The sequence below is a fragment of the Panthera leo genome, chromosome C1, assembly GCF_018350215.1.
Source record: "Panthera leo isolate Ple1 chromosome C1, P.leo_Ple1_pat1.1, whole genome shotgun sequence".
Lineage (NCBI taxonomy): Eukaryota > Metazoa > Chordata > Mammalia > Carnivora > Felidae > Panthera > Panthera leo.
In genome coordinates, this window is record NC_056686.1 from 127891981 (window position 1) to 127918436 (window position 26456).

At 36.6% G+C, this 26456-nt stretch overlaps 1 protein-coding gene across 1 annotated transcript in view; it reads left to right on the forward strand.

The window, feature by feature from the left end:
* Nucleotides 1–26456, forward strand: part of THSD7B (thrombospondin type 1 domain containing 7B) — a 746473-nt gene that overhangs the window by 382525 nt on the left and 337492 nt on the right. The window contains exons 10-11 of the mRNA XM_042948618.1: nt 8074–8203; nt 12471–12574. Coding sequence (XP_042804552.1) covers nt 8074–8203; nt 12471–12574 — 234 coding nt within the window. The remainder of the gene's footprint in view (nt 1–8073; nt 8204–12470; nt 12575–26456) is intronic.

Sequence of the window (26456 nt, forward strand, 5' to 3'; positions counted from 1 at the left end):
TAAGATGAGATAACAAGCATTAACTAGGACTTTCTTGAGCAAACAGGTACTTGATCAGCTTATCTGTTCCTCTCCAATGATATGACAAGGTGGTTGATACAAATTGCCTTGCAATTGTAATTTAATTTACCAGGAATGTGGGATGATTTTCAGCCACTCATAGTCTACTCCTCAATGCTCAGAACATGGCCAAGATGTAACACTGAATAGAAGGCCAGTTTGTCATATTTTTCTTTTAATATAAAGAAGCCTCAATTATTGAAGCATTTTTCTGTGTTTTTGTTTCATTTTATTTATTTATTTGTTTATTTGCTTATAAGTCTATTTTGAGAAAAAGAGAGAGAGAGAGAGAGAGAGAGAGAGAGAGAATGCAGCGTGAGTGGGGGAGGGGCAGGGAAAGATGGAGAGAGAATCCCAAGTAGGCTCCTTGCTGTGAGCACATGAAGCCCAATGTGAAGATTGATCTCACCAAATCATGAGATCATGACCTGGGCCAAAATCAAGAGTCAGACACTTAACCGACTGAGCCACCTAGGTGCCCTTGTTTCATTTTATTTATTTTAGACACAGAGACAGAACAGTGGGGGAAAGGGAGAGAGAGAGAGAGACAGAAAGAGAGAGAATCTTAAGCAGACTCTATGATCAGCACAGAGCCTGTCACAGGGCTTTATCCCATGACCCTGGGATCATGACCTAAGTTGAAACCAAAGTCAGACGCCCAACTGACTGAGACACCCAGGTGCCCCTTCTATGTTTTTTTTGTTTTTTTAAATCTTTTTTCTCACCTTCTCTCATGAATTCATGTTATAGAAGACTCCCTGTATCAGGCAATATGTACATCCTTTACATGCAGTATCTCATTTAATCCTCCTGTCAATCATATGACATAGAAACTTCTTTTTGGTTTGTTTTACAGCCAAGTAAGCTGAGGTTTAGCAAGACTAATTTCTTCTACTTTTGCTACCATCTTTCTGGGAAACACTGGTATAGACCTTCTCAGAGAATCTATAAATATCTCTTATTATTATATATGTATAAATAAATCACTTATATATTTCTGATATTAAATATGGCTCTTGATGTTTAAGCTGCCATCTTCATAAATGTTACTTCTTTTGATTATAATTAGTAGCAAGTATAATTATGCCTGATGACTAAGTGATGATAAAATATGCATAAATAAAAATTGAATTTAGACTAGTTTATTAGCAATAATCGTGCTTAAACAGTTACTTATGTTTACAAACAGGAATTTTAATTTATTGTTATTTTTCATAGGCCTAATGAGGTTGGAAGCATCACTCACCAAGCCCCACAAGCACTGTGTTTACTGGCATTTGAAGCCTTCTGCCAACAGGGTACTATTGAAGAATTGATTAAAAAGGAAGAGGTGTCCCATGGGAATAACAGAGGAATTATGATGTGAACCCTTCCCTGGAATGTCCCTCTCTCTTTGTTTTACCATAAAGTCTCTGTGGAAAGATCATGGGCTTGGATGTCTGTTTAGCCAGTTTTAATGACATAGTTTTAATCGCTTAACAACTAGCAAGGTGACTTTGGGCAAATTATTTAACTCTTCCACCCTCCATTTTCTTATTTGGAAAGTGGGAACAATAATTATAATTTTAAAATAAATGAAAATGGTAGTAGTAACACCAGCCTTGTAGCATTATAATAATAAAATGAGATACCATATGCAAAATGTCCAGAAGCAGATCTGATATAGATGAAGGAGAAAATTCCTGGAAATTTCTAATGCATTTTACATACGTTTAAAATCCAAATGTCTGCAACCTCCAAAGACACTGTCTTCCGTTTTCTGTCTACTTCCCTTAAATCATTTCTTGTGTCTTCAACAGAAAGTGAGGTTCTATTTGACTTCGATTTCTGAGACCTTCCACTTGGCCTTTTGCTCATCATCTCTTGTCTGACTTCAGATCTTGATGTTGGGTGATGCCAGAGACATTCGCTTCTTCTGTTGCTAATTACCTCTTGGGTTTCTGGAGTTAATGTCCTTCCTTGGTACAAAAGTGCTCCTTTCAGGCTGGCTTCAAAGTACAGGTGAAGTGAGAAGACTATTGACTGCTCCATCCCAAGTGTGGATGTTGCCTGCCCTTGAGGTTCCATGACACCCCAGCTAATTCATGTCTCTTGTGCATAACTGACCCAGCTTTAGGTCTGGTTATAAGCTGAGGCACTTATATTACAAAAAATGGAAAAATCATTTAAAAGTGATTGCTAAATATTACCGTGCCAAAGTTGAAGGACAAAGAAACACATCACACAGAAAAAGAAATTTTTAGCAGCTATCTTGCAGATCCTGGTGTTGATTCACTATGTCAAGATCATACCTTATCTCTGTTTCTCTTTTTGAAAAGATATAAAATGTCTTCATTTCTATACAGTGACAATCAGTTTTTTTCTGTAGAAATCTAACCTCTATTCTAAAAGTTTGTTTTGTCCATAGAATCCATCTTTCTCAACCCTCACCTGAACATCTGTAGGGCATGATAAATTAATGCAGCCGTGTTCCCTAAACCTTGAATGACTTCACCTGGAATTACACCATAAAGCAGAAAACCTCTGTGTGTGAGTGTTCATTGTGTGTGTGTGCATGTGTGTGTGCACGTGCACATGTGTGCACATACACATACAATGCGAACAGAGAAACATTGATCTATGTTCTCTCTCAAGAAAGGCATCTATTTCATTTTTCCTATCCTCTTCAATTTTTATTTCTGATCTTCTAAGATAACACTTGGACAACACACACATACACACAGAAACATATACACACATATACACACAGGCCCACACTCATACTAATCCTAAGGGTAAAAAATAATTTTCAGAAAAAGTACAGTGTAACTGGAATTAACTGAGAATGGGAGACTTATTCTTAAAGACATAATTTTTTACAAAGCTGTCCCCACCCAAATGAAGATAGCTCTATATTATTATGCAAAACTGTTTTTATTTTATTGAAGTATAATTGATGTACTATATCCTATTAGTTTCAGGTGTACATCATAGTGATTCAATATTTTTATGCATTATGAAATAATCCCCAAGATGTCTAGTTACCATCTGTCACCATATAGTTATTACGATATTATTGACTATATTTCTGATGCTGAATGGTACAATCCCATGACTTATTTATTTTATAACTGGAAGTTTTTACCTTATAATCCGCTTTCCCTATTTCATCCCCCCACCCCTGCCCACTTTGGTAACCAATAGTTTGTTTCTTTTACCTACAAGTCTGTTCCTATTTTGTTTTGTTTGTTTGTGTTGCTTTTTAGATTCCACATATATTCTCTGTTGGACTTTTGTTTAGCATGTCATTCACTTCCTTCCATGTTGTTGCAAATGGCAAGATCTTAATTTTTTATGGCTGAATAATATTCTATTGTGTATATATACTATAATTTCTTTATCCATTCATCTATTGATGGACAGTACAATTGCTTCCATATTTTTGCTATTGTAAATAGGGTCTCAGTGAATATAAGGATGCATATATCTCTTTGAATTGATGTTTTCATTTTTTTTTTTTTTTGGATGAGTACCCTGAAGCGGAATTCCTGGATCTTATGGTAGTTCTACATTGAATTTTTTAAGAAGCCCCCATACTGTTTTCATTCCCTTTTCTCCACATCCTCACCAACATTTGTTATTTTTGTGTGTGTGTTTTTCATAATAGCCAATTTGACAGGTGTGAGGTAATATCTCATTGTGGTTTTGATTTGCACTTCTCTGACCATTAGTGATGTTGAACATCATTCCATGCGTCTGTTGGCCATCTGTATGTCTTCCTTGGAAAATGTCTATTTACGTCCACTGCTCATGTTTTAATTGTTTTTTTTTCTTTATGAAGTTGAATAAGTACATTATATATTTCGGATATTAAACCCTTTCGGATATATAATTTGTAAATATCTTCTTTCAGTAGGTTGTCATTCCATTTTGTTGATGGTTTACTTTGCTGAGCAAAAATTTTTTAGTTTGATATACTCCTATTTGTTATTTTAACTGTTGTTAACTCTTGCCTGAGAAACTGGTCCACAAAGTATTTCTAAGACCAATGTCACAGAGCTTACTGCCTATCCTTTTTCTTGAGATTTTATGGTTTCAGATGTTATATACAAGTTGTTAATTTATTTAAAAAATTTTTTTACATTTATTTATTTTTGAGAAACAGAGTGAGACAAAAAGTGAGTGGGGGAGGGGCAGAGAGCGAAGGAGACACAGAATTTGAAGTAGGATCCAGGCTCCAAGCAAGCGGTCAGCACAGAGCCTGATGCAGGACTCGAAACCACAAACTGTGAGATCATAACCTGAGCCGAAGTCGGACGCTCAACCAACTGAGCCACCCAGGCATCCCGTTAATTTATTTTTAAAATAGTTTTGTATATAGTGTAAGATGTATATAGTGTAAGATAGTGGTTCATTCTTTTTCGTGTAGCTGTCCAGTTTTTTTGACATAATTTTTGAAGACACTGTCTTTTCCTCATTGCATGTTTTTGTCTGTTTTGCCATAGATTAATTGACCATATATGCATGGATTTATTTCTGATCTATATATCTTTTTTTTTAATGCCAGTACCATGCTGTTTTGATTACTGTAGATTTATAGTATAGTTTGAAACCAGAGAATATGATTGATACCTCCACTTTGTTTCTGTCCCCCCCCCCCCACTCAGGATTGCTTTGACTGTTTGGGATCTTTTGCAATTCTATACAAACTTTAGGATTTCTTATTCTAGTTCTGTGAAAAATACCATTGGTATTTTGATGGGGGTTGCCTTGAATCTGTAGATTGTTTTGGGTAGCATGGACATTTTAATAATATTAATTCTTTCAATCCATGAGGATGGTATACCTTTCCATTTATTTTCATCTTCTTCAATTTCTTTCATAAGTGTCTTAAAGTTTGAGAGTACAGGTTTTCTGTCTCCTTGGTTAAATTTAATCTTTGGTATTTTATTATTTTTGATGTAATCATGAATAGGATTGTTTTCTTAGTTTGTCTTTCTTTCTGATAGCTGTTTTTAGTACATATAAACACAACCAAATTCTGCATGTTAATTTTGTATCCTGCAACTTTACTGAATTCATTTATTAGTTCTAATAGTTTTTTGGTGGAGTCTTTAGGGTCTCCTATCTATGGTATCATGTCATCTGCAAATAGTAACAGTTTTAACTTCTTCCTTTCCAATTTGGATGCCTTTTATTTCTTTATCTTGCCTAATTTCTGTGACTATGACTTCCAATACTATTTTGAATTAAAGTGGCAAGGGTGAGCATTTTTATCTTGTACTTGATCTTAAAGGAAAATCTCTCAGCTTTTCACCAGAACTATTTTAATTACACTTATTTTATTTCTTCTTAAACTCCTATTTTATATTTCTCACACTACCTTAAGTAGTTTTAGAAATGGGCCAATTATAACATTCTTCCTTGCTATATAGTAGTATGTCTTTCTTATTTTATTGGCATGTTCTGGCAGAAAACAGGAATGGTGGCCATTCAAATGGGGCAACTGGGGAAAAATTAATGAAGGGTCTATTTACAAAATACTGGAAAGGGTTATGTAAGCTAACAGGGGATGGTTCAGTACCTGAAGTAGTGATGTTTAGGAGCCTGAAATTTGATAGAGGTAGGAACAATTAGTAGGATTACAGCTATATGAGAGGGCCACTCCACAGAAACCATGCCTTTTGGTTGGTGTAGAGAACCAGTTAAGGTGATCTAGAAGATAAAATCTGGTGGAATAAATTCCCTGATCTTTCTCTCCTCTTATCATCTTTTTTCTTACATTGTGTGCCCCATCCCTCTGTTGGCCAAACCCAACCAGAAGTCAATGGACAAGGGAATCACTGATACAGTCCTTCTATGATCAGTTCCCCGGGTAGACAGCATATAAAGCAGGGGGATAGATCTGTAAGTAGATGGAAAAGATCCTATACATCTGCTTAACTTATAGTTCATGATCGTGAAATGTACATTTGTTTCTCTTCTTTCCATAATCTCATTAAAATAACAGAAATGAATTGTGAAAGCCCTAATCCCATGTTAAAAAAATAATAAGAGAGAGAAGACCATCAGTGGATGAGAGCTCTAAATGCATTTATGAAAACTTAATAGACAAAGACTAAAGATCAGAGAAACTGATGATGCAGCACAGAAAGCTTGTCCTAACTTAGCAGGAATGTGGGTGGTAAGAGAAGAGGAAGTTTGTTTCCCCATGAAGACTCTTTAGAACCATGGTGGCTGGTCTGAGAGAGGACAGGAGGAGTGAGGAGTGGGACTGGAAAAAAAATGTTTTTTTAAAGCCTTTAAATAACCATTAGAAGCATAAAAATAGTGATACAATTATAAAAAATTGAAAGGTGGTACAAAGTAAACTTCCATCCATTATAGCAGAAAGTCAATAAATGATGTCTAAAATTAATGAATCAAGAAGCAATGACATAAGTTTATTATTTATGGATTTGGAGATAACCACAGATGAACTAAATAAAGAGAGTTCAAAGTCTTCTGGAAGGAGGACAGGGAATTGGTTGTGGGTCAGTTTTTTTCTCATTGTAAGTCATGGTACTAATGATTTTTTTAAAACCACATGAAAATATAATTTTACTGAAAGTCCCCCCCCCCCTTTTGTCACATTCCACTTTGTTTACTGGCTTTCTAGAAATTTTCTTCTTAACATGGTTAGGTCTGTCCCAGACTTACCAATTAATTCCATTTTCTCCTACACCACCCTTTCTCTCCATTCTTCATAACCCTCCAACATGTGAACATCCACATTCCATCTAAATGCACCTACATGTCTTTATGAATTCCATGCACCCATTTATGTCTCAGGAGTACCTTTTCTCAGACTTTCCTTGGCCTAAAATGACTTTAACCTTTTTTTTTCTATTAAGATTTCAAGTCCCAGAATAAAATCTGTCTCCTCCAGGAACTGTCTGGTTTCTAGAGACAAAAATGATTATTCTTTCTTCGTACTCTCTTAGTACTGCACACTGTTGACATTTCTCGCTCTACCAATGTCTTAAATTTGTTGTATCTCTATCTGCCCCATTTTCTTTTTGTGTAAGTTCAAGAATTTTTATTTTTATATCTAGTGCATATTTTGCACATAGCAATTGAAATATTTGCTCACCATTGTAACTGTAATTGATTTTTGTTGCTGTTATTGATCAGAAGGCATCTAAAGATTATGAGATGAGTGCCCCAGCCCATTAAAGTGATAGTGAACACTGGCTGTCTTTATTGAGGTGCCTATTAATACTTCTGCTTTTTAGCCAAACCAGGAAGTAGACAATATTTTGTTTTGTCACAATTTTAGCGCCTTTCCCCTAAATTACAATTATATCCATATTGTCTCAGGTTATGATGAATGAGAGATATTATAAGAAACTAATACCCACAAATAAATTACTAATGTATTAATTTTAATGAGTATTTCCAGAGGGAAATGCCTTTCCTGAGGAAGTGATTTGCTGATAGTAAAACTCTAGGCCCTTGAGCTATTGTGAGATCAAAGTTGGTTTCTGTGGTTTCTCAGATTATGCCATGTAATTCTTATGCCATAGGTAATATAAATTCTGATTAATTTAAAGCATATTAAGACAATTGGGAAACACTCTTTGCATATTAGGTCATATAGATTTGAAATCACAATTATTGAGTATTAACTATCTATCTCATAGGAGTGAGAATTGGTATAATATTATTAACCCCTGGTCTTTGCTTGTCATTCTCATTCCCCAAAAAGTCTTACCACATGTTTTTACTTCACCTCCTTCTTTCTTTGTTTCTTTATTTTTTTCCTTCCCTTCCTTTTCCTTTTCCTTTTCCTTTTCCTTTTCCTTTTCCTTTTCCTTTTCCTTTTCCTTCCCTTCCCTTCCCTTCTCTTCCCTTCCCTTCCCTTCCCTTTCCTTCTCTTCCCTTCCCTTCCTCCCCTCCTTCCTGCCTGCATGCCTGCCTGCCTGCTACTAACCCTGTATTTTTCCGTGCAGCTACATAAAAAGGCACTATAATTTTATTTTTCCTTTACTTTAGGAAATGCCACGGTAAAACAGTCTCGATATAGGATTATCATCCAGGAAGCAGCCAACGGAGGCCAAGAATGCCCAGATACCTTATTTGAAGAGCGAGAGTGTGAAGATATTTCATTATGTCCTGTATATCGGTAATTAGTTACCTTTTAAAATAATCATTAGATTTTAGTGTAAATCATGACTTATTTTCTTTCATAAGTTTATGATTTTTAGTGAGAAAGAAGATAAGGTAATGTTTATCTTTAACACCTCTGTATTTCCCCCTGTTATTTTGAATGTATTTTGAGGGAGTAAGGAATAAGAAAGTCTAATTATCAGAAAAAAAGAAACAAACATAGTTTGCTTTTAAGTGAGCTGCTGGAGTTCTGTCACCTAGGCAGTCAATTTTAAGGATTAGGATCCAAAGAGATTCAGGATAAAGACTACCTGGAAAACAAACACACATGTAATTTACTTCATTCTATTGTTTTCATCCTAAAGCCTTTAATGAAGAACTAAGAACAAAAATTTACTTTTAAAATAATTATTTACTTTTATTTTAAAAAAATTTGGTTCTTAATTTTTGTCATATACACATTTTAATAAACTACTTAGGGAAAATAAAAAAGTTTAACCTATGGATAAAATATTTAAAAAAAAAGAAAAAAGAAAGGAAAAGAAAAGAAAATGTGCACCTGGGTGGCTCAGTCGTTTATGGTTAAGTGTCTGACTTCAGCTCAGGTCATGATCTCACATGGTTCATGAGTTCGAGCCCTGCATCGGGCTCTGTGCTAACCGCTCAGAGCCTGGAGCCTGTTTCAGATTCTGTGTCTCCCTCTCTCTCTGCCCCTTCCCTGTTCGCACTCTGTCTTCCCTCTCTCTCTCTGTCTCTCTCTCTATCAAAAATAAACAAAAAGTTGAAATTTTTTTTAATTAAAAAAAAGAAAATGACTTTTAAAATATATTCCCTCTTGGCAACTTGGGGACTATTATTTATAAAAATAATGCCTGAGGTTTGTGTGTTTAGTCATTAATATCCATCCTTTTAATGTTGGATTGAAGCATTGCCTTAAAGTACATCTGGATTAAAATCATTCACTGTTGAGTTTTACTTACTTGTGAAGAAAAAAACCACTGTCTTAAAATTCCTGTGGTTATCAGTACACTTAAAAATGCCTTTATCAAAAATGCCTAGTGTTTCTCCTGATTATTTGAGGAACTATATCTTAAAGATATGAAATTCAAGAGCTAATTTATTCAGGAGGACACAAGTTTTTTTTTTTTCCTTCTTTCTCTCTCTTTTTGTTAAAGTTTATTTATTTACTTTGAGAAAGAGAGAGCATGAGCAGTGGGGGGAGAGGGGGCAGGGAGAGAAGGAGAGAGAGAATCTCAAGCAGACTCCAGCCTGTCAGCACAGAGCCTGATGTGGAACTCTATCTTGCAAACCATGAGATCATGACATGAGCTGAAATCAAGAGTCTGAGGCTTAACGGGCTGAGCCACCCGGGTGCGCCCCCCTCTCTTTTTTAAGAAGGCTCCTCACATTAGATAGAGTGCCACTGAAGAGTCTAAATGACTATCAGCTTTATAATCCTTTATTCTTATTGTTTCTACCTAATGGCCAGTTTAAAGAGGATGTGAATAAATACTGGGAACGTGCCCAGACTACCAGTTGCTTCATTAACCACAGGGCTGCTGTGGAAACACTGTCAATATTCATCTCTTTATACTATATATAAATATTGAAACTTCTGAGCCCACCAAAAGAGCTCTTGGGGAAAGTAGCCAATTGAAAAAAATTAGCCAAATTAAACGTTATTAGAAGTTTTTATAATCCCAGGTCTATTATAATCAGAGAAAATCCTAGAAGCTGTTAGTGAGCTTTTCCTTTCTATTGTCCACTCTCTGAACTCCCTGGTTGCACTCCATTTTAGCCATTAATGTTTAAACTCGTTTCCATCATTGACCTCCTGCCATTTTCCCCAGAAACCAGTTTTGTTGTGTCTGGATTGGATCATTGTATCATTTCTCCTGATGCTGAGGTTAATATGTGTACAAGTTATCAGCAAGATTCTCTGCTCCTCAATAAAACGCCCTTTAATTTTAAGCAATATTCCAATTTAGTTTTGTATCCCTTTTCACTGGTATGTTAGGGAGCTGAGTTAATACAGACCTGTATCATTTTCTTCTGATTCTTCTTTTACTCCATTAAGGTAACATATTCACATGTTTACCATTTAAAATAGAATAAAAATGTCTGTAGAAATTTTTCTGTGAATTTGAACATCTCCAACACATTAAGTTAATAAGCAAAAGGGAAAAAAACATGAAGATGTATCCTTACATAGAATTAATGTGGGGTCAAGGGTCTATGGCTAAGGATCCGAGAATTTAGGAGGGATAACTGGCCTGCTGAGTTGTGAAATCTGAGTGATTTCACTTAACCTTTATGAGGCCAAGTTTATCATTCCAAGACTGAGTTTAACAAGTCCTGAAAATTCCTTATATTTCATTTTATGCAGCACACTAAACTAGACTGAACACCATGATCTCATTTCAATCTAGAAAGTCTTAGTAAACTTAAGGGATCTGAACGAATGATACATCCTAGTTGAAAAATTGCCCTGAAACACCTTACCATTTCAGTTTCTGTGTTTTAGAATTATACTAAATGCATCTATGCATATGCGAGGTAAACTTACAACTATTTAAAATTAAGGAGTGATTTCTTTAATGCCAAGTTTTTCTGTTTTTCTGTTTAGCTGTTTCTTGATTTCTCTCCAATCCCTCAACTATTGACAGTATGATGTCCACTTGAGTGAGATCAATGATTTTATACACACACATACACACACACACACACACATATGTAATATTATTGACAAGTTTTGTAGCGTAATATGTATTATTTTTTTAACGTTTATTTTTATTTTTGAGACAGAGAGAGACAGAGCATGAACGGGGGAGGGGCAGAGAGAGAGGGAGACACAGAATCTGAAACAGGCTCCAGGCTCTGAGCTGTCAGCACAGAGCCCAACGCGGGGCTCGAACTCACGGACCGTGAAATCATGACCTGAGCCGAAGTCAGACGCTTAACCGACCAAGCCACCCAGGCGCCCCACGTAATATATATTATTGACCAGTTTTGTAATATAATATATATGTAATATTATTGACCAGATCTAGAAGATCTCTAGAATTTTTTCATCTTGCAAAACTGTTCAATAATATTTTTGATTCATGTTTCTGTTTCATTTTTTTTGTTTTTGTTTTTTAATTTTTATTTATTTTTGAAAGACAGAGAGCACAAGTAGGGGTGGGGCAGAGAGAGAGGGGGACACAATCTGAAGCAGGCCCCAGGCTCTGAGTTGTCAGTACAGAGCCTGATATGAGGCTTGAACCCACAAACTGTGAGATCATGACCTGAGCTGAAGTCGGATGCTTAACCTACTGAGCCACCCAGGCTCCCCTGTTTCATTTTTTGAAGTAATATCTATTATTAGAGGTATTGGCACATATTAAAAAAGTGTCAACATATACTAAGGAAGGAGCAGAATTTGTGGTTACACTTAGAGTTTGGGTTTTTGGGTACATTCTGAAGAGATAGGTTTAAGGATACAAGTCAGTCTGTCCTGTGGGTCATAAAAATAGAAAGTTTTGTTTACCTGAGAAAGGAAAACAGTGGGAAACCATACGCCTTCCTTACAGAGTATTTCCTTTGAGGAATAGAAATATTGATAATTCATCAGAAATGGATCCATTCCTCTTCCATGAGATGAACTATCACATAAGATGGGTCCCTGTGGCTCCCCACCTCCCTATTGAGATGTCTGAGTCACTTTAAAGTCTTAGAAAATACCTTATAACAATTGTTGAAGTGGAAGATTGAGTGTGAAAGTTTGCACCCCAAACTTTCAGATGTTTAAACCCTGACTCTCTAAAGATACAGTGGAACATAAGGATTTTCTCTCTCCCTCCCTCTCTCACTCTCTCTGTCTTCTCCTTCTTCTCTTCCTTTTCCTTCCTCCTCCCCATCATCATCATCATTGTCTCCTTCTGCTTCTCCTCCACCTCCTCCTTCTTTATATGACTTTAAGTTGATAAGGAGGGTAAGCCTTCTAGATTTGATCCGTGCTTTTAAGGATATTTACTGCCACTTTGGTATATGGACTACAGCTTATATGGGAAATGTCCACATTTAAAATAATGGAAACGCTGCATTAACCATGAACCTGGGGCAGAGTAGACTCTTGTCCTCCCTATTATGTGCCAGAGTTCCATTTTATCACATTGGATTTATATACATTTTTATTGAATTACTGTTTTTGTGCTTTTGTATTTCAAATTCACTTATTTTTATATTTCTTTCGTGTGTTTGTCATGGTGAAATTTTTAGTCCGCTGTTCTTTGTAATCACAGGTGGAAGCCACAGAAATGGAGCCCTTGTATCTTGGTGCCAGAGTCTGTCAGGCAGGGGATAATGGGCACCAGTGAAGCCTGTGGAAAGGGGATACAAACAAGAGGTAAGGGCATTTTAAAACAGTTTTTTTATGTTTTTCTTATAGACTATTGTTTATTTTATATTTGAATAATTATGATATTGGATTACGTTATTTATATTTATCAGTATTTGAGTTTAAGTTGGGAATTATTGTTGATTTTATACTCTCTTTCAACCATAACCAGCTAGTGTATCTGTGAACTAGTGCAATGTAAGCGAATATCTGTAAGTGAATTCTTAGTTATTTGCATATCCCAATGCTGATGTTCCAGACACATGCCGGACATGATCCAAGGAATGAAGAATATGTCTATGACTAGACCCAACAGTATACATTGCACTTTTTAGGTGCTAATTTAATGTTTGCTAAATGAATTAAGGATGACTGAATCAATTGACTAATCTTAATAAGCATGACTTGAATGTAATTGTTATATGCATAATTACTATATGTTCTATATATAATATACATAGAAAGGAGCTATCTTATTCCTGTGAATAAGCATCTGGATCGAAGTAGAAGTGCTTTTAATCATCAATGCCAAGGTATGGCATATTGAAATCTCTGAAAAGCACTCAGAGACTCATCAGGCTGCTCACTTTTCTGTTTCATTCATAATCCAGGTACCAGTCAAATGAAGCTTGATGAGAAGTGCTTTATTCTTAAAATCTAACCACTTTGTTGCTAAAGGGGTATATGTAGCAAAATAAGACCTTGTGGAATCAACTGCATTATACTTGTTTTATAATTTTTCTAAAAGCCATATTTAGAATTGTCTCTTCCTGTTGTGTAGGTTATTGTATTGGTTAGGATCAGTCATTACAACCAGCACAATAACTCCCTGCTTTGTTTGTTGATTCAGAGCTGTGAGGAGTCCACCATGACCAGGTGGCAATCTTAACTTCTGGATCAACGGAATCTTATTGTGTCTCCTAGTGGAAGCACTGTTTCCTTCAGAACAAAGACCTATAAGGGCAGCAGAACATAATATAGCAAAAGACAGGAAACAAATGTTTTACTAGTGAGTCACCAAGGGTAATAGTGAGTTATGCCATCCCCATTTATTCCTTCCCCTTGATTCCTGCCTATTGGAGAGACAGTATCAAAATTGGGTGCTTATTCAGAGCATATACAGCCTTCTGTAAAACCTTGTCTCAGCCCTGCAAGGTATTAACACCTAACTGGTATTATAACTGAGTCTGCAAAAGACCTTTCCACCATTCTATCAAGCCAGCTGCTTCAGGACTGTGGGAAACACGGTATGATTAGTGAGTTCCATGAGAATAGGCCCATTGCAACACTGTTTGTTGTGAAGTGAGTTCCTTGATCAGAAGCAATCCTGTGTGGAATACCATGACTATGGATAAGACATACTGTAAGTCCATGGATGGTAGTTTTGGCAGAAGCATTGTTTGCAGGGAAGGGAAATGTATATCCAGGTTAAATATCTATTCTAGTAGTAACAAAACACTTTCCCTTCTGCGGTGGACGTGGTCCAATGTAATCAAACTGCTCCCCTGTAGCTGGTTCATCACTCTGGGGAGTGGTGCCATATTGGGGACTTAGTGTTGGTCTCTTCTGCTGTCATATTGGGCACTTAGTGATGGCCATAGTCTGGTTGACATTGGTGAGTGGAAGTCCATGTTGCTGAGCCTGTGGATAACCTTCATTCCTGCCACCATGACTACTTTGTTCATGAACCTATTCGTTGATGACAGGAGTAACTGGGGAAAGAGGGATGACTGAGGTGACTGGTCTCCATAGAACAAATCATCCTGTCCATTTAATTGTTAAAATATCCCTTTGCTGAAGTCACCCTTTGGTGAGCTTTCACTTGGGACTCAAATATTTTCTCATTTTCCCCAATATAGAGAGGTCTATATATATATCCCTCTTCCTCAGGTTTACTTTTCATCAACTTTGCAATCATGTTCCTTCCAAGACCCTGACCATACAGCAAAACCATTGGCCACAGTCCATGAATCTGTATATAATCACATATCTGGCCATTTATCCTTCCAAGCAAAGTGGACAACCAGGTATACGGTTTTATCTTCTATCCACTGGGAAGAGGAAAATACCTCTCTTTTCAGGGGTATCTCAGAATGGGACTATAGTGCTTTAGCTGTCCATTTTTGTGTTGTGTCTGTATATTGTGCAGAACCAGCTGTAAACTAGGCTAGAGTCTTTTCTTTTTCTGTCAACTGATTGTAGGGAACTCTCCATGAGACCATAGGTATAAGGTGGGAGAGAGCAGGTAGTTTAGCAGAAGTGGGAACCATAGATATTTGCCTACTTATTCATGTAACATACGTGTGCCTTCAGGGCCTACAAGGACCCAGATATCTATATACGACTTACATTTGATGATACCTTACATTGTGGCTTGGTGGATTAGGTAACACCCAGTTCATGATGGGCATCTTGAGTTTCATGATAAGTTGGTGACCCATGATTAAGCCTGCATTCTCTACCAAGACACAGTATCAAGTGAGGAGGTGTTTCATTCAAATAATAGTTATGTGCAGAGAATGACAGGGCTTTGCTCCAAAATCCTAAGGACCTATCCCGTGACTCACTTATAGAAGCCCGCTAAAGCCTGCAAACAGTGTTCCTGTCTGCTACTGATACTTCAATGGCACTGAATTTGCTGGATAATGTGGCCCAACTGGCAGAACAGTATGCAGAGTAGCCAAGACTATTATAGAGATTTTTCTTATTCTGGTACCCACTAAAAACTAGCAGCTCTGTGAGTCTCTTGGCAAATAGGTGATACTAACACACTCAGATAAGGAATATGTTGCCTCCAAAATCCAAAGAGGCCCACTAGGTGTTGTGCCTAGTTTGGGTTGCAGGAGGGGCCAAATGCAAAAACTCATTCTTCCTCATAGAAAGGATATCTTGGCACAGCTCACACCACTGGACCTCTAGAAATTTCCCTGAGATAGAAGGTCCCTGAGTTTTTTCAAATTCATTTCTTATCCACTGATGTCAAAACGTCTTGCCAAAATATCTGGGGTAGTTGTTACTTCCTACTCACTAGATCCATTCAGAGTAATGTAATCAATGTAATGGACTAGTTTGCTATCTTGCAGAAGGAAAAGACAGTCAAGATGCCCATAAACTAAATTATGAAATAAGGCTGAAGAGTCAATACACCCCTAAGGACAGGAAAGGCATGTTGTTGGCCTTGCTACCTAAAAGCAAACTGTTTCTGGTGGTTTTTATTATTTTCAAATATACTATTATTTGGGGTTGGAGCTTTAAGAAAGAAATTTGGGATCACATCAGTTTATAACAATTACACTTTGTAAATAATGTCTAAGAACATTTATACATGTGAGTTTTATTGGCCAGGTAGTTTTATTCAGGACTGCTATGAGGCTATATACTGACTGTGTAAATTAAGGGATGGGAGCACCTCCTTAAAACATTTTACTTCCAAAATTGTTGTAATAATATGATCTTATAATTATAAGACCTTTGCCTACTTTCTGCTGGAAAATTTCTGTAACATATCTTGATTAGCAATATGTACAGGAGTGAAATTTTTTAAAAATGGTACTTTTGTGTGGTGCACAACTTAGTTCTATATGGTGGCCTAGACTTTGACACTTTGATACTACGGTATCATAATGATTGGTTTTCATTGCAAAACCATTTAGTAATTTGTGAAGAGATGTGGCTCCTAAGGTATAGAATCTTATCACATAAATGGCAAATTATTTTATCTGTCCTCAAATAATTCTATTTTGGATTTCAATTTACATGGATTCTAGCTGGAGAACTGATTGTCCCTTAGACTAGGCAAGTGATCTTCTTGAGTTTTCTCTAAATTAGACACCAATATTAGAAAATTTCTAGTGTTTATTTGTTGGAAAACTTGTAATTTTAAAGTAGTGGGATGGGTCTCCAATTTTAAGATAGTGAAGGAAAGAAACATCTACTCCAGTTTTTCTCTAAAATAACTTCGAAACCAGCAAGGACAACATGAAACCATAATATAAAATTAATCTTCAGTAGATCTCTTTTATAAAATTGCTCCAGAGAACAGGAAGCACAATAAACTCACCTTCAAGTAAATGAGGAGATATCTGTAACATCAATCACAATATATGATTTAGAAAGTGAATGGAAGGGCCCCTGGGTGGCTCAGTTGGTTAAGCATCTGACTTCGGCTCAGGTCATGATCTCGCACTTGAGTTCGAGCCCCATGTCAGGCTCAGTACTGACAGCTCAGAGCCTGGAGCCTGCTTTGGATTCTGTCTCTGTCTCTCTGTCTCTCTGTCTCTCTGTCTCTCTGTCTCTGTCTCTCTCTCTCTCTGTCTCTCTGTCTCTCCCTCTCACCCTCTCCTGCTCATGCTCTATCTCTCTCAAAAGTAAGCATTAAAAAATGAAAAAAAAAAAAAGGAAAGTGAATGGAGATATGGTAAAGTAGTTTGCAGAACAAGATTATGCCTAAGTTTGGCAGGGGTGAAGGTGTGGGGATGAAGGGAAATAAAGTGACTTGTCCTAGAGAACTCCAGAAAGGTACCATATCCTGCAGAAGGAAGTATGCAAGTGTGTGTGTGTGTGTGTGTGTGTGTGTGTGTGTGTGTGTGTGTGTGTTTTGGGGTGGGAGAAAAACACAGGGGCTTTTGAAAGTCTGATTTAAGAGCAGTGAGCAATGTCACCCTCTTCCTATTCTTTTGGGAGCCTGGAGATGTATTCTCTGGTGATATAAAACCAGAAGAATTGTATACTTTGAACAACAGGCAGAGGAGAGTGGAGATGAAGTGTTAGCCTCAAATCAGGAGGATCAAAAGGAAGTCCAAATAAGGAATTAAGAGACCTTCAGTTCCCTTCTTCTACCTGCTTTAGCATGCTAGCCAGGTGTCTTTTAAACTTTTCAGTCCATGGATGCCCTATCAATCCAAAAACAGTTTAAATATAAATTTTCTTTGAGGAGCTTTTGAGTCACAGAGGGAGTATGAATTTAGACCATAAAATCATGGAAAGGCCAGCTTGGGGTTATAAATTCTCAGAAGAGACCCCCTCCCCCACCGCCATCCAGTGTTCAGTTTTAGATTTGCAAGTGGCCTTGCTAAGGCATTTTGCTTTGCATGTTTATTTCTAGTTCATCCATACACCAAGGGCTAGCCTTTGACATCATTATTGTTGCTATGGGGCCCTTCGTAAGATTCTCCATAGCAGTACTTAAAGACATGACAATGGAAACTGGGGCCTACAAGATTTGGTAGAAGCCTTCAGGATGAAGGTTGTCTTTCTTGTTTACCTTGCATCCCAAGCTTTTACTTTGTTTTGTGCTTTATGGACTATTTTCTTTGGGGCCAGCCCAATGATACATTTAGAAGATATATGTTTTATCCATTTTTTTTCATGTGAGAGGTCTTTTATGATTTCTAAGCCATTACACTGTTCACAACAGAGGAACTCCTTGTTTTATGTCATTGTTTGTATTGGTGACCTGGTTAATTGATTTACAGTAAGAATACATTTATATAAAAAAGAAAGAAAGGAAAATAGAAGGGCAAGTAGAATTACAGCTGGAGCTAAATGTCTACACCACCTCCAAAGAAATGGGTGTTTGGGGTTCCACTGTCCTAGCTGCCCCATACTGTAGGGAGAGCCAGGTATCATCCCTGCCCAGCTTCCAGTATTTAATCTGAATGAAGAAGGCATGGTAGCTCAATATTTATGGCAAATGAAAATATCAGAGGAATAAACTTCAGTATTCTCACATACCTTGAGGAAACTTCCCTTAAATGGTACAATTTTAGCATAAAAAAGAAAAAAGTTAAAGATATTGGCAGTCCTAGAAGGGGACTGAATTTGTCTGTGGACTGATATGGTCTGATACGCTATTCACAGTGACTATTTTAAAACTGACCAACGGCCTTGCCAGTGTGTTTCTTTTGGATAATACTTTTCTTTTCCTTTATAAGCTTGTGAGTATACTCCATCATAAATAGGAATGAGACATAGATTCCACTGTGATAGAGGCATAATAGCTGCTGGAGATCAAAGCTGTCCTGCTTCAGATATCCTTGACTTCCATGAAGTACCTATATTCTTCTTTGGTTTGTTTTCACTGAGTAATATTTATGTGGACCAATGCAGGCAGAACTCTATCTCTGTCAAATCTTTTTGTTCTTCCTTAATTTTTGTCTCTGAGAGAAGCAAAGTCTGCTTATACAGTAGTTTTGATGGAATCTGTGTGTTTTCTTTGCATCCAAGGGATCTCTTTAAATAAAGGTCTTTTCCAGAAAAAAAAATTGGCAAAATAATCCAATTTCAAAATGAGTTTCTTAAAAAGGAAGAGGGTTAGAAATAGGAAAGAGCTAAGGAAAAAAAAAAGTAGTCTAAACTCTAATAGTAAAGCAATAATACCAGGTATTCAAAAATGAAAATTCACATGAAATATGTATTTGTGTGTGTCTGCCATTTTAGTAAAGTAGGCTTTATTTCACGTTATTTCCTTCTTTGTTTTTAAGTTTTAATTTAAATTCTAGTTAGCTATCATGCAGTTTAATATTAGTTTAATGTGTACGATATAGTGATTCAACACTTCCATACATCACCCAGTGCTCATCACAAGTGCATTGCTTAATCCCCATCAACTATTTCACCCATGCCCCCACCCACCTCCCCTCTGGTAACCATCAGTTTTTTGTTTTTTGTTTTTTTTTTTTCGTATAGTTAAGGTCTGTTTCTTGATTTGCCTCTCTCTCTCTTCTCTCTCTCTCTCTTTTTTCCCTTTGCTCATTTGTTTTGTTTCTTAAGTTCCACATATGAGTGAAGTCATATGGTATTTGTCTTTCTCTGAGTGACTTATTTCACTTAGCATAATACTCTCTAGCTCCATCCATGTCATTGCAAATGGCAAGATTCCATTATTTTTTAATTGCTGGGTAATATCCCACTGTGTGTATATATTTATCACCTCTATTTTATCCACTCATCAGTTGACGGACATTTGGGCTGTTTCCATAATTTGGCTATAGCAGATAATTTTGCTATAAACATTGGGGCGAATGGATCTCTTTGAATTAGTATTTTTGTATTCATTGGGTAAATACCTAGTAGTGCAATTGCTGAATCATGGAGTAGTTCTATTTTTAACTTTTTGAGGGAACTCCATACTTTTAAAAGGCTTTTAATGCGTGATTAAATCTTTAAAAATTGATTTATATACTTTTTGTAGGATTATATAAATTATATAAATATAAACTATATATCCCTATCAAACAGGAAATAAAGATATTACATAAGCTGAATTAAGAGGAACCTACTCATATTGTAGGTCCAAGTACTCTAATTTTATGACCAAAAAATGTTCTTCTCTGGTTATATTGTCTTCATGGGGAGAAAGTTAAAGATATTGACCCACTACCAGCCCCTTAGCCAACATTTGTCTGGAAAACACACAGAAACACAATAAAACACATACATTTTTAATTTATTAATTATTATTTATTTTAGAGAGAAAGAGAGAGATATTGCAAGCAAACAGAGGAGAGGGACAAAGGGAGAGAGAGAGAATCTCAAGCATACTCCATGCTCATCAAGGAACCTGATGAGGGGCTCTATCCCACAACCCTGGGATCATCACCTGATCCCAGGACCAAAATCAAAAGATGAATATTTAACTGAGTGAGCCATCCAGGTGCCCAAAAAACATAACATTCTGAAATAGAGAAATAATTATGGCCTGTTAATAAAATGTTGAAACAGTCAGTCAACTAGTCATGTTCTTTCTGATACCAAAAATCTTTGCATTTTAAGAAAGGAATAGAGTATCTCTAGTCTTTTTTTTAAGTTTTTATTTTTAAATTTTTTTAATGTCTATTTATCTTTGAGAGAGAGAGTCAGGGCACGAGCAGGGGAAGGGCAGAGAGAGAGGGAGACACAGAATCCAAAGCAGGGTCCAGGCTCTGAACTATCAGCACAAAGCCCAACGCAGGGCTCAAACTGATGAACCATGAGATCATGACCTGAGCTGGTCAGGTGCTTAACTGATTGAGCCACCCAGGCGCCCCTGGTCCTCTTATTCTCTAGATGGAGAAAGTCATAGTCATTCAACCTTATAAGTTGCTCACATTTTGTCTTTTTCATATTTATCTACAACAAGAAAAAATAGAATTCATTTTTGTAGATTCACAGAAGAAAAATATATAGGTTTAAACTATGAGCAATAATCAAAGCAAAGATAGTCTTTTCTATTTTTGTTTTATTTTTGGTGTGGGAGGAGATAGGGGAAAGTTTGCTGGGAAGGAAAGTGGAGTAATTTCTGTTTAATTCAAGGAGAACAAAATGAGCTATGAATTGTGGGCATTTCCAGTAGAGAATGGGGGGTAACTGTAGCTGCCTCAGGAATTCCTTCCACAGATGTAACTGTTTCTTAAATGGGCCAAGACATGTGATGGTATCTTTCTTGTCAATTTCAAGAAGCCACAGCATGACACCAGTTGAGATCCCAAATCAGTGTACTAAGGTTTCCAATCTAGGCAATGAACAACACTATTTTCAATAACTTGTGATATCATTTTTAATAACTGCTCATGTCACAGGAAAAATGATCAGACCCCAATATTCTTTGTATTGAAGATCATTCTTGGGGTGATTTCTGACTTCAGTTCTGACTTCAACACAGGAAGAACCAATTGGAGGACATCATGTTTTTTTGTTATCTTATTAATTAGCACCTGATTAAAAATGAGCAGTTATAAATATTTTTTAAGGAACTTTAAAAACATCTCCTCCAACTATGGTCTTTTTAAGTGTGACAATACAAGGAAGTTCAGGATAGAATGTAGAATTAAAGTGACAGTGTAGGGCAACTCTCTAAATTAAAATATCCTCAGATTTTAACAAAAGAATGGTTTTTATAATACCATAGGCATTGGTTTAAAGAGTAAAGTGTTAAACTTATAGCAAAGATTGCATTTTTATATAAGTGAATGATGATTCTGGGAGTTATTTTTTATTTCCTTTTTATGTTTTAGAATAAGATTAGCTTTGGAGCTTTCATGGTTGCTGCAGGTAGAATATGCACATTTCTAAAAAAATTGGCAATAAATTAAAACTAAATATTAAAGGAGGTGAGTGACCTAAGGCATGATGCTTTAGTAACACATTATTAACTAAATGCAGATTCAGAGATGTTGTCTTTCACCAGCCTCTCCATTTTTTAACATAAAAGCTGTAATACAAAGTACAAAGTAACTCTGAAGTCCACCTACTCACCTCCCTAGAAGATATTTCCCTGATGAAATGGGTCTCAGGGGAGGGAACGGGTAGGGGGTAATTTTTTTTATTTTTTCATTTGAGTGATGCAATCATTTGCTAAACTCGGAGCAATAATTTTCTCTTCTGATTGCATGGCTCTCAGTTACAGAACTATCTTCCCTTCAGGAATGTTAATATGAATTTCAAAGTCTACTGCAAACTGTGTAAATGTAATAAGATTATACTTCTCTTGTCCAAGACCCGAATTCAGTCTCTTCAAATAGATGCGAATCTCTTGGCTTCCCTTAGTTCTCAGGTTACTAAGGTCAAAGTATTCATTTCTGGTTATCCCATGAGCCATCTTAGGATTGTGTCAGAAAGAAGTAATGTTTGTACATTTTTAAAGAAAACAGAAATTCCATCAGGCAGTCTAGTAGCAGTGAGAGGAGGAGGAGTCCCCGCTCACTGTAGAGGCTCTGAAAACTGACAGAGGAGCATCAAAACTCAGACAAACCACTACTCTGAGTTCAAATAGATACCAAAGTTGCAAAACAAGTACCTTTTTAGGCCAACCACAGTTTGAAGGGTCATGTGGTGGGACAAAAGAACCCAATCTTTTAATCCAGATGCATGAGGAATGAGAATTAAAAACCTATTAAAGTCAATTCAACTCAATAGGTTCATAGAATGATCAACCTCATAGCAATATATTGAAAGTAGCTACTAAAACTAAGAAATTTAAGGTTCACTGAGGTTTTGTAATTATATCACAAGGAGTTCTGAAAGCCTATACCAGAATATTGACTTCGGGAATGCATTAGAAAGAATGAATATATATATATATATATATATATATATATATATATATATATATATATATAGAATGAATATATTTATAAAGTATCATAAAAATCAGAGGGGGGGGGTTTAAAGAAATGTATATGTGGTATTGCCAAACGTTTTAGAAATAACTGTGTAAATAGAGATGGGAGAAAAGAATTTGACAACTGACTGAACATAGTTTCATATTCAGAGTCTAGTCGCAGTGAAATAGTTGTAGATGAGAAACAACACAGTTTTGAGATCAAGATCTGAGAGGAAATGGATGTTTTATAGATGATGTTATAGAATATTTGTCAAAGAACACAAGGAAATTAGTAGCATTATAGCTCTGGGTTCAAAGAGCACATAGAGGACCACCTTAAACAAATACGAAGAAAAAATAGAAATAAATGGTTAAGGAAATATATTGAAGGTGTTATAAAGAGAGAACATATTAATATGAGTATGATTCTGGAAGGATGGAGAGGATTATACTGAATGTAGAGATAAATTCAGGAGTTGGAAAGAAGAAGAGTCCTTTTTCTCTTCATTCTAAACTCTGGAGGAGGAGCCGCTGGGTAGCTCAGTCAGTTGAGCATCAGACTCTGGATTTCAGCTGAGGTCATGATCCCAGGGTCTTGGGATCAAGCCCTGTGTTGGGCTCTGCACTGAGCACGGAATCTGCTTTGGGAAGCGCTCTCTCTCTCTCTCTCTCTCTGCCCCTTCTCCCCCACTTGCTTTCTCTCTCTCTCTCTCTCAAATAAACTAATTAATTAATAAAAACTCTAGAGGAAAATATCAGGACACAAATACAAGAGGAGTGAGTAAGAAAGATGAGAGAGTTTTTACAAAATGGCTTTCCCAGTAGTCACTCATGAACTTCTAATTTTAAATACCTCTGAAGGGTCTCCCTTTCTATTTGAGACTCCCCACTCCCCACTCCCATGTCCCAGTTTTCTCTCTACCTCTCTTGAATACTTAGATCCTAATCTCTAAGCCTGACTTTTCTTCCTCTATCCAAATCTTATATGGCATCATTCTCTATACTTCTTTGCTATTGTCATCCCCATCCATAATGTCTGCCTGGAGAATCCTGACTTTCCCGGATTTAAGCTCCAGAGATGATCACCAGGTCTTTGTTTTAAGGCAAGTGTCTCTCTTAACTCCAGATTAGAACTTTCACCTGCTGAACATTACTCACCCTGCAGACAGAATACTGATTGTTTAAAATCATTGTTTCAAAAATTGTCTTACTACCTCCAGAAACTGGATTTTTCTTCCTGAGTTTTCAGTGTCAAGTAGTTAAATCGCTCTCATTCATTAATAAAGAGGGTCAGCCATCAAATCCTAGCAGCTTCATCTTTCTAAGGCCTCCACAGTATCTTCCCTCTTTTCTAGATCACTGTGAATGTATTCTGGGTTTTGTAGTAACTTTCCAGCGGTTCTCCTTATATCTAGGTATATGTCTTATTAATCCATCCTTGCTTTGAAGCCAGGGCTATCTGTATAGAGTAATTCATCTGATTTTATCATTCACCTACTGAAGAACTTTCTCTGGCTAACCTTTTTCCCGTTTGAAGCCATGACTCTGTGCCCTAAATATCCTCCTAACCTGATATTCTGTTTTACTTCTCTCAGTGTTGTCTCCCAGAGTCCCCCTGGCTAGCCATTGCCCAAGTGACACTCATCATCCACAAAGCATTCATTAATGTCAGCCTTCTTCTTCAGCCCGGAAATCTCCTTCTTATCTTCCTCCACTTGTTCAGTTGCACACCTCCTGGTCCCATCTCAGATATTACCTCCTTCCCCACATAATTCCCTTCTTTCAGTTGTAGTTAAACACTTCCATTGTGCACTCCCTATTTACTAGTACTTTATGTGTTGTGTTATATAATGTCTTAAATGTCCCCTCTTATTGTATGTTTCAGCTCTCCAAATGCAGAGAATGTACCTTATGCACCTCTCTATCACCAGTGCTTCCAAATAGCCCTGTACTATATATATAATAGTTGTTCAGTAAATATCGGCTCAACAATTATTTTGTGTATCAGAATAGGAAGTTCAGAACTTTAGCAAAAATATGATACACATATAATTCATATGTAATTTTATTCTTTAAAAGCAAAATTAAAAAGTATACTATATTAAAATTACTATTATAAAATATTCTATCTATGCTTCAATCAAATAATGGTAAAAGGAACTGTGCTTATGGGAGTTTAACTCCTAGAGAGTAGAGTCTGAATAACTTTTACTCTAGAGTATGCATATTTTACAAAGTGTTTCAAAAGTATATTTCTTGTGTAAGATAATGAGATGATGATAAAATACTTTACCACCTGACGTCAAGATTATGAATTAAACTTGTGTAATTATCAGGTTCCTCTCCTAGAACTTACAAGAAAATGAGAGGATTTTGGCTCTTACCCATAGCAGACCTGCTGAAGGTGTTGTTTTATTTTCTCTAGAGTGGTGGTTTTCCACATGTGGTGTGGTGACTTTGCCTCCCGGGAACATTTGGCAACATCTCGAGACATTTTTGATGGTAAAGACTAGGAGGCAGGATGTACAACAGGCAACATTCTGGCATATCAGTAATGCCAAGTGTGAGAAGTTTTCCTTCGAGAGCCAAAACTACAGTGTTAGCTTCACTTTCTCATGATTAAACACATGTAATTTTAAAATACTTTATCATTTAAAGGACTAATTGGAATGCTGCTCATATAAATATTTCTTACAATTGTGCTCAGGTTAACAACATAAGCTAATTGGCTAACTGTGTGTATAGCTGTAAAAGAATTACAAATGCATTTAAAGCCAGAGTCATATTAAAGGCACGTTTAAAGAATTTGTTTTGGGGCGCCTGGGTGGCTCAGGCGGTTAAGCGTCCGACTTCGGCTCAGGTCACGATCTCGCGGTCCGTGAGTTCGAGCCCCGCGTCAGGCTCTGGGCAGATGGCTCAGAGCCTGGAGCCTGTTTCCGATTCTGTGTCTCCCTCTCTCTCTGCCCCTCCCCGTTCATGCTCTGTCTCTCTCTGTCTCAAAAATAAAAAAAAAAAAAACGTTAAAAAAAATTAAAAAAAAAAAAAAAGAATTTGTTTTGATGTGTAGATCCAGAGCAGTTCAGAATTTGCAGTTGGATGGAAAATGGTAATAATGACAATTGCAAAACTGCAAACTCATAATTAAACACTGACGCACTTATACAGACTGAAAATGTGAGTACTTTGCCATCTTATCAGCAACTTTCCTTGAAAGTCTGGGTTTTGGAGTGACATGAATGGTATAATTATACCTTACATAAAGAGCTATTTATTCTGTGTTTATATTTTGGAAGCTAAATTTAATTTGTAATGGTATTATTGTAACAACCTAATCAACTGTTTTTTTTGTTTTTTTTTTCTTTTTTTTTTTATTTTTTTAATATATGAAATTTACTGTCAAATTGGTTTCCATACAACACCCAGTGCTCATCCCAAAAGGTGCCCTCCTCAATACCCATCACCCACCCTGCCCTCCCTCCCACCCCCCATCAACCCTCAGTTTGTTCTCAGTTTTTAACAGTCTCTAATGCTTTGGCTCTCTCCCACTCTAACCTCTTTTTTCTTTTTTTTTTTTTTTTTTTCCTTCCCCTCCCCCATGGGTTTCTGTTATGTTTCTCAGGATCCACATAAGAGTGAAACCATATGGTATCTGTCTTTCTCTGTATGGCTTATTTCACTTAGCATCACACTCTCCAGTTCCATCCATGTTGCTACAAAAGGCCATATTTCATTTTTTCTCATTGCCACGTAGTATTCCATTGTGTATATAAACCACAATTTCTTTATCCATTCATCAGTTGATGGACATTT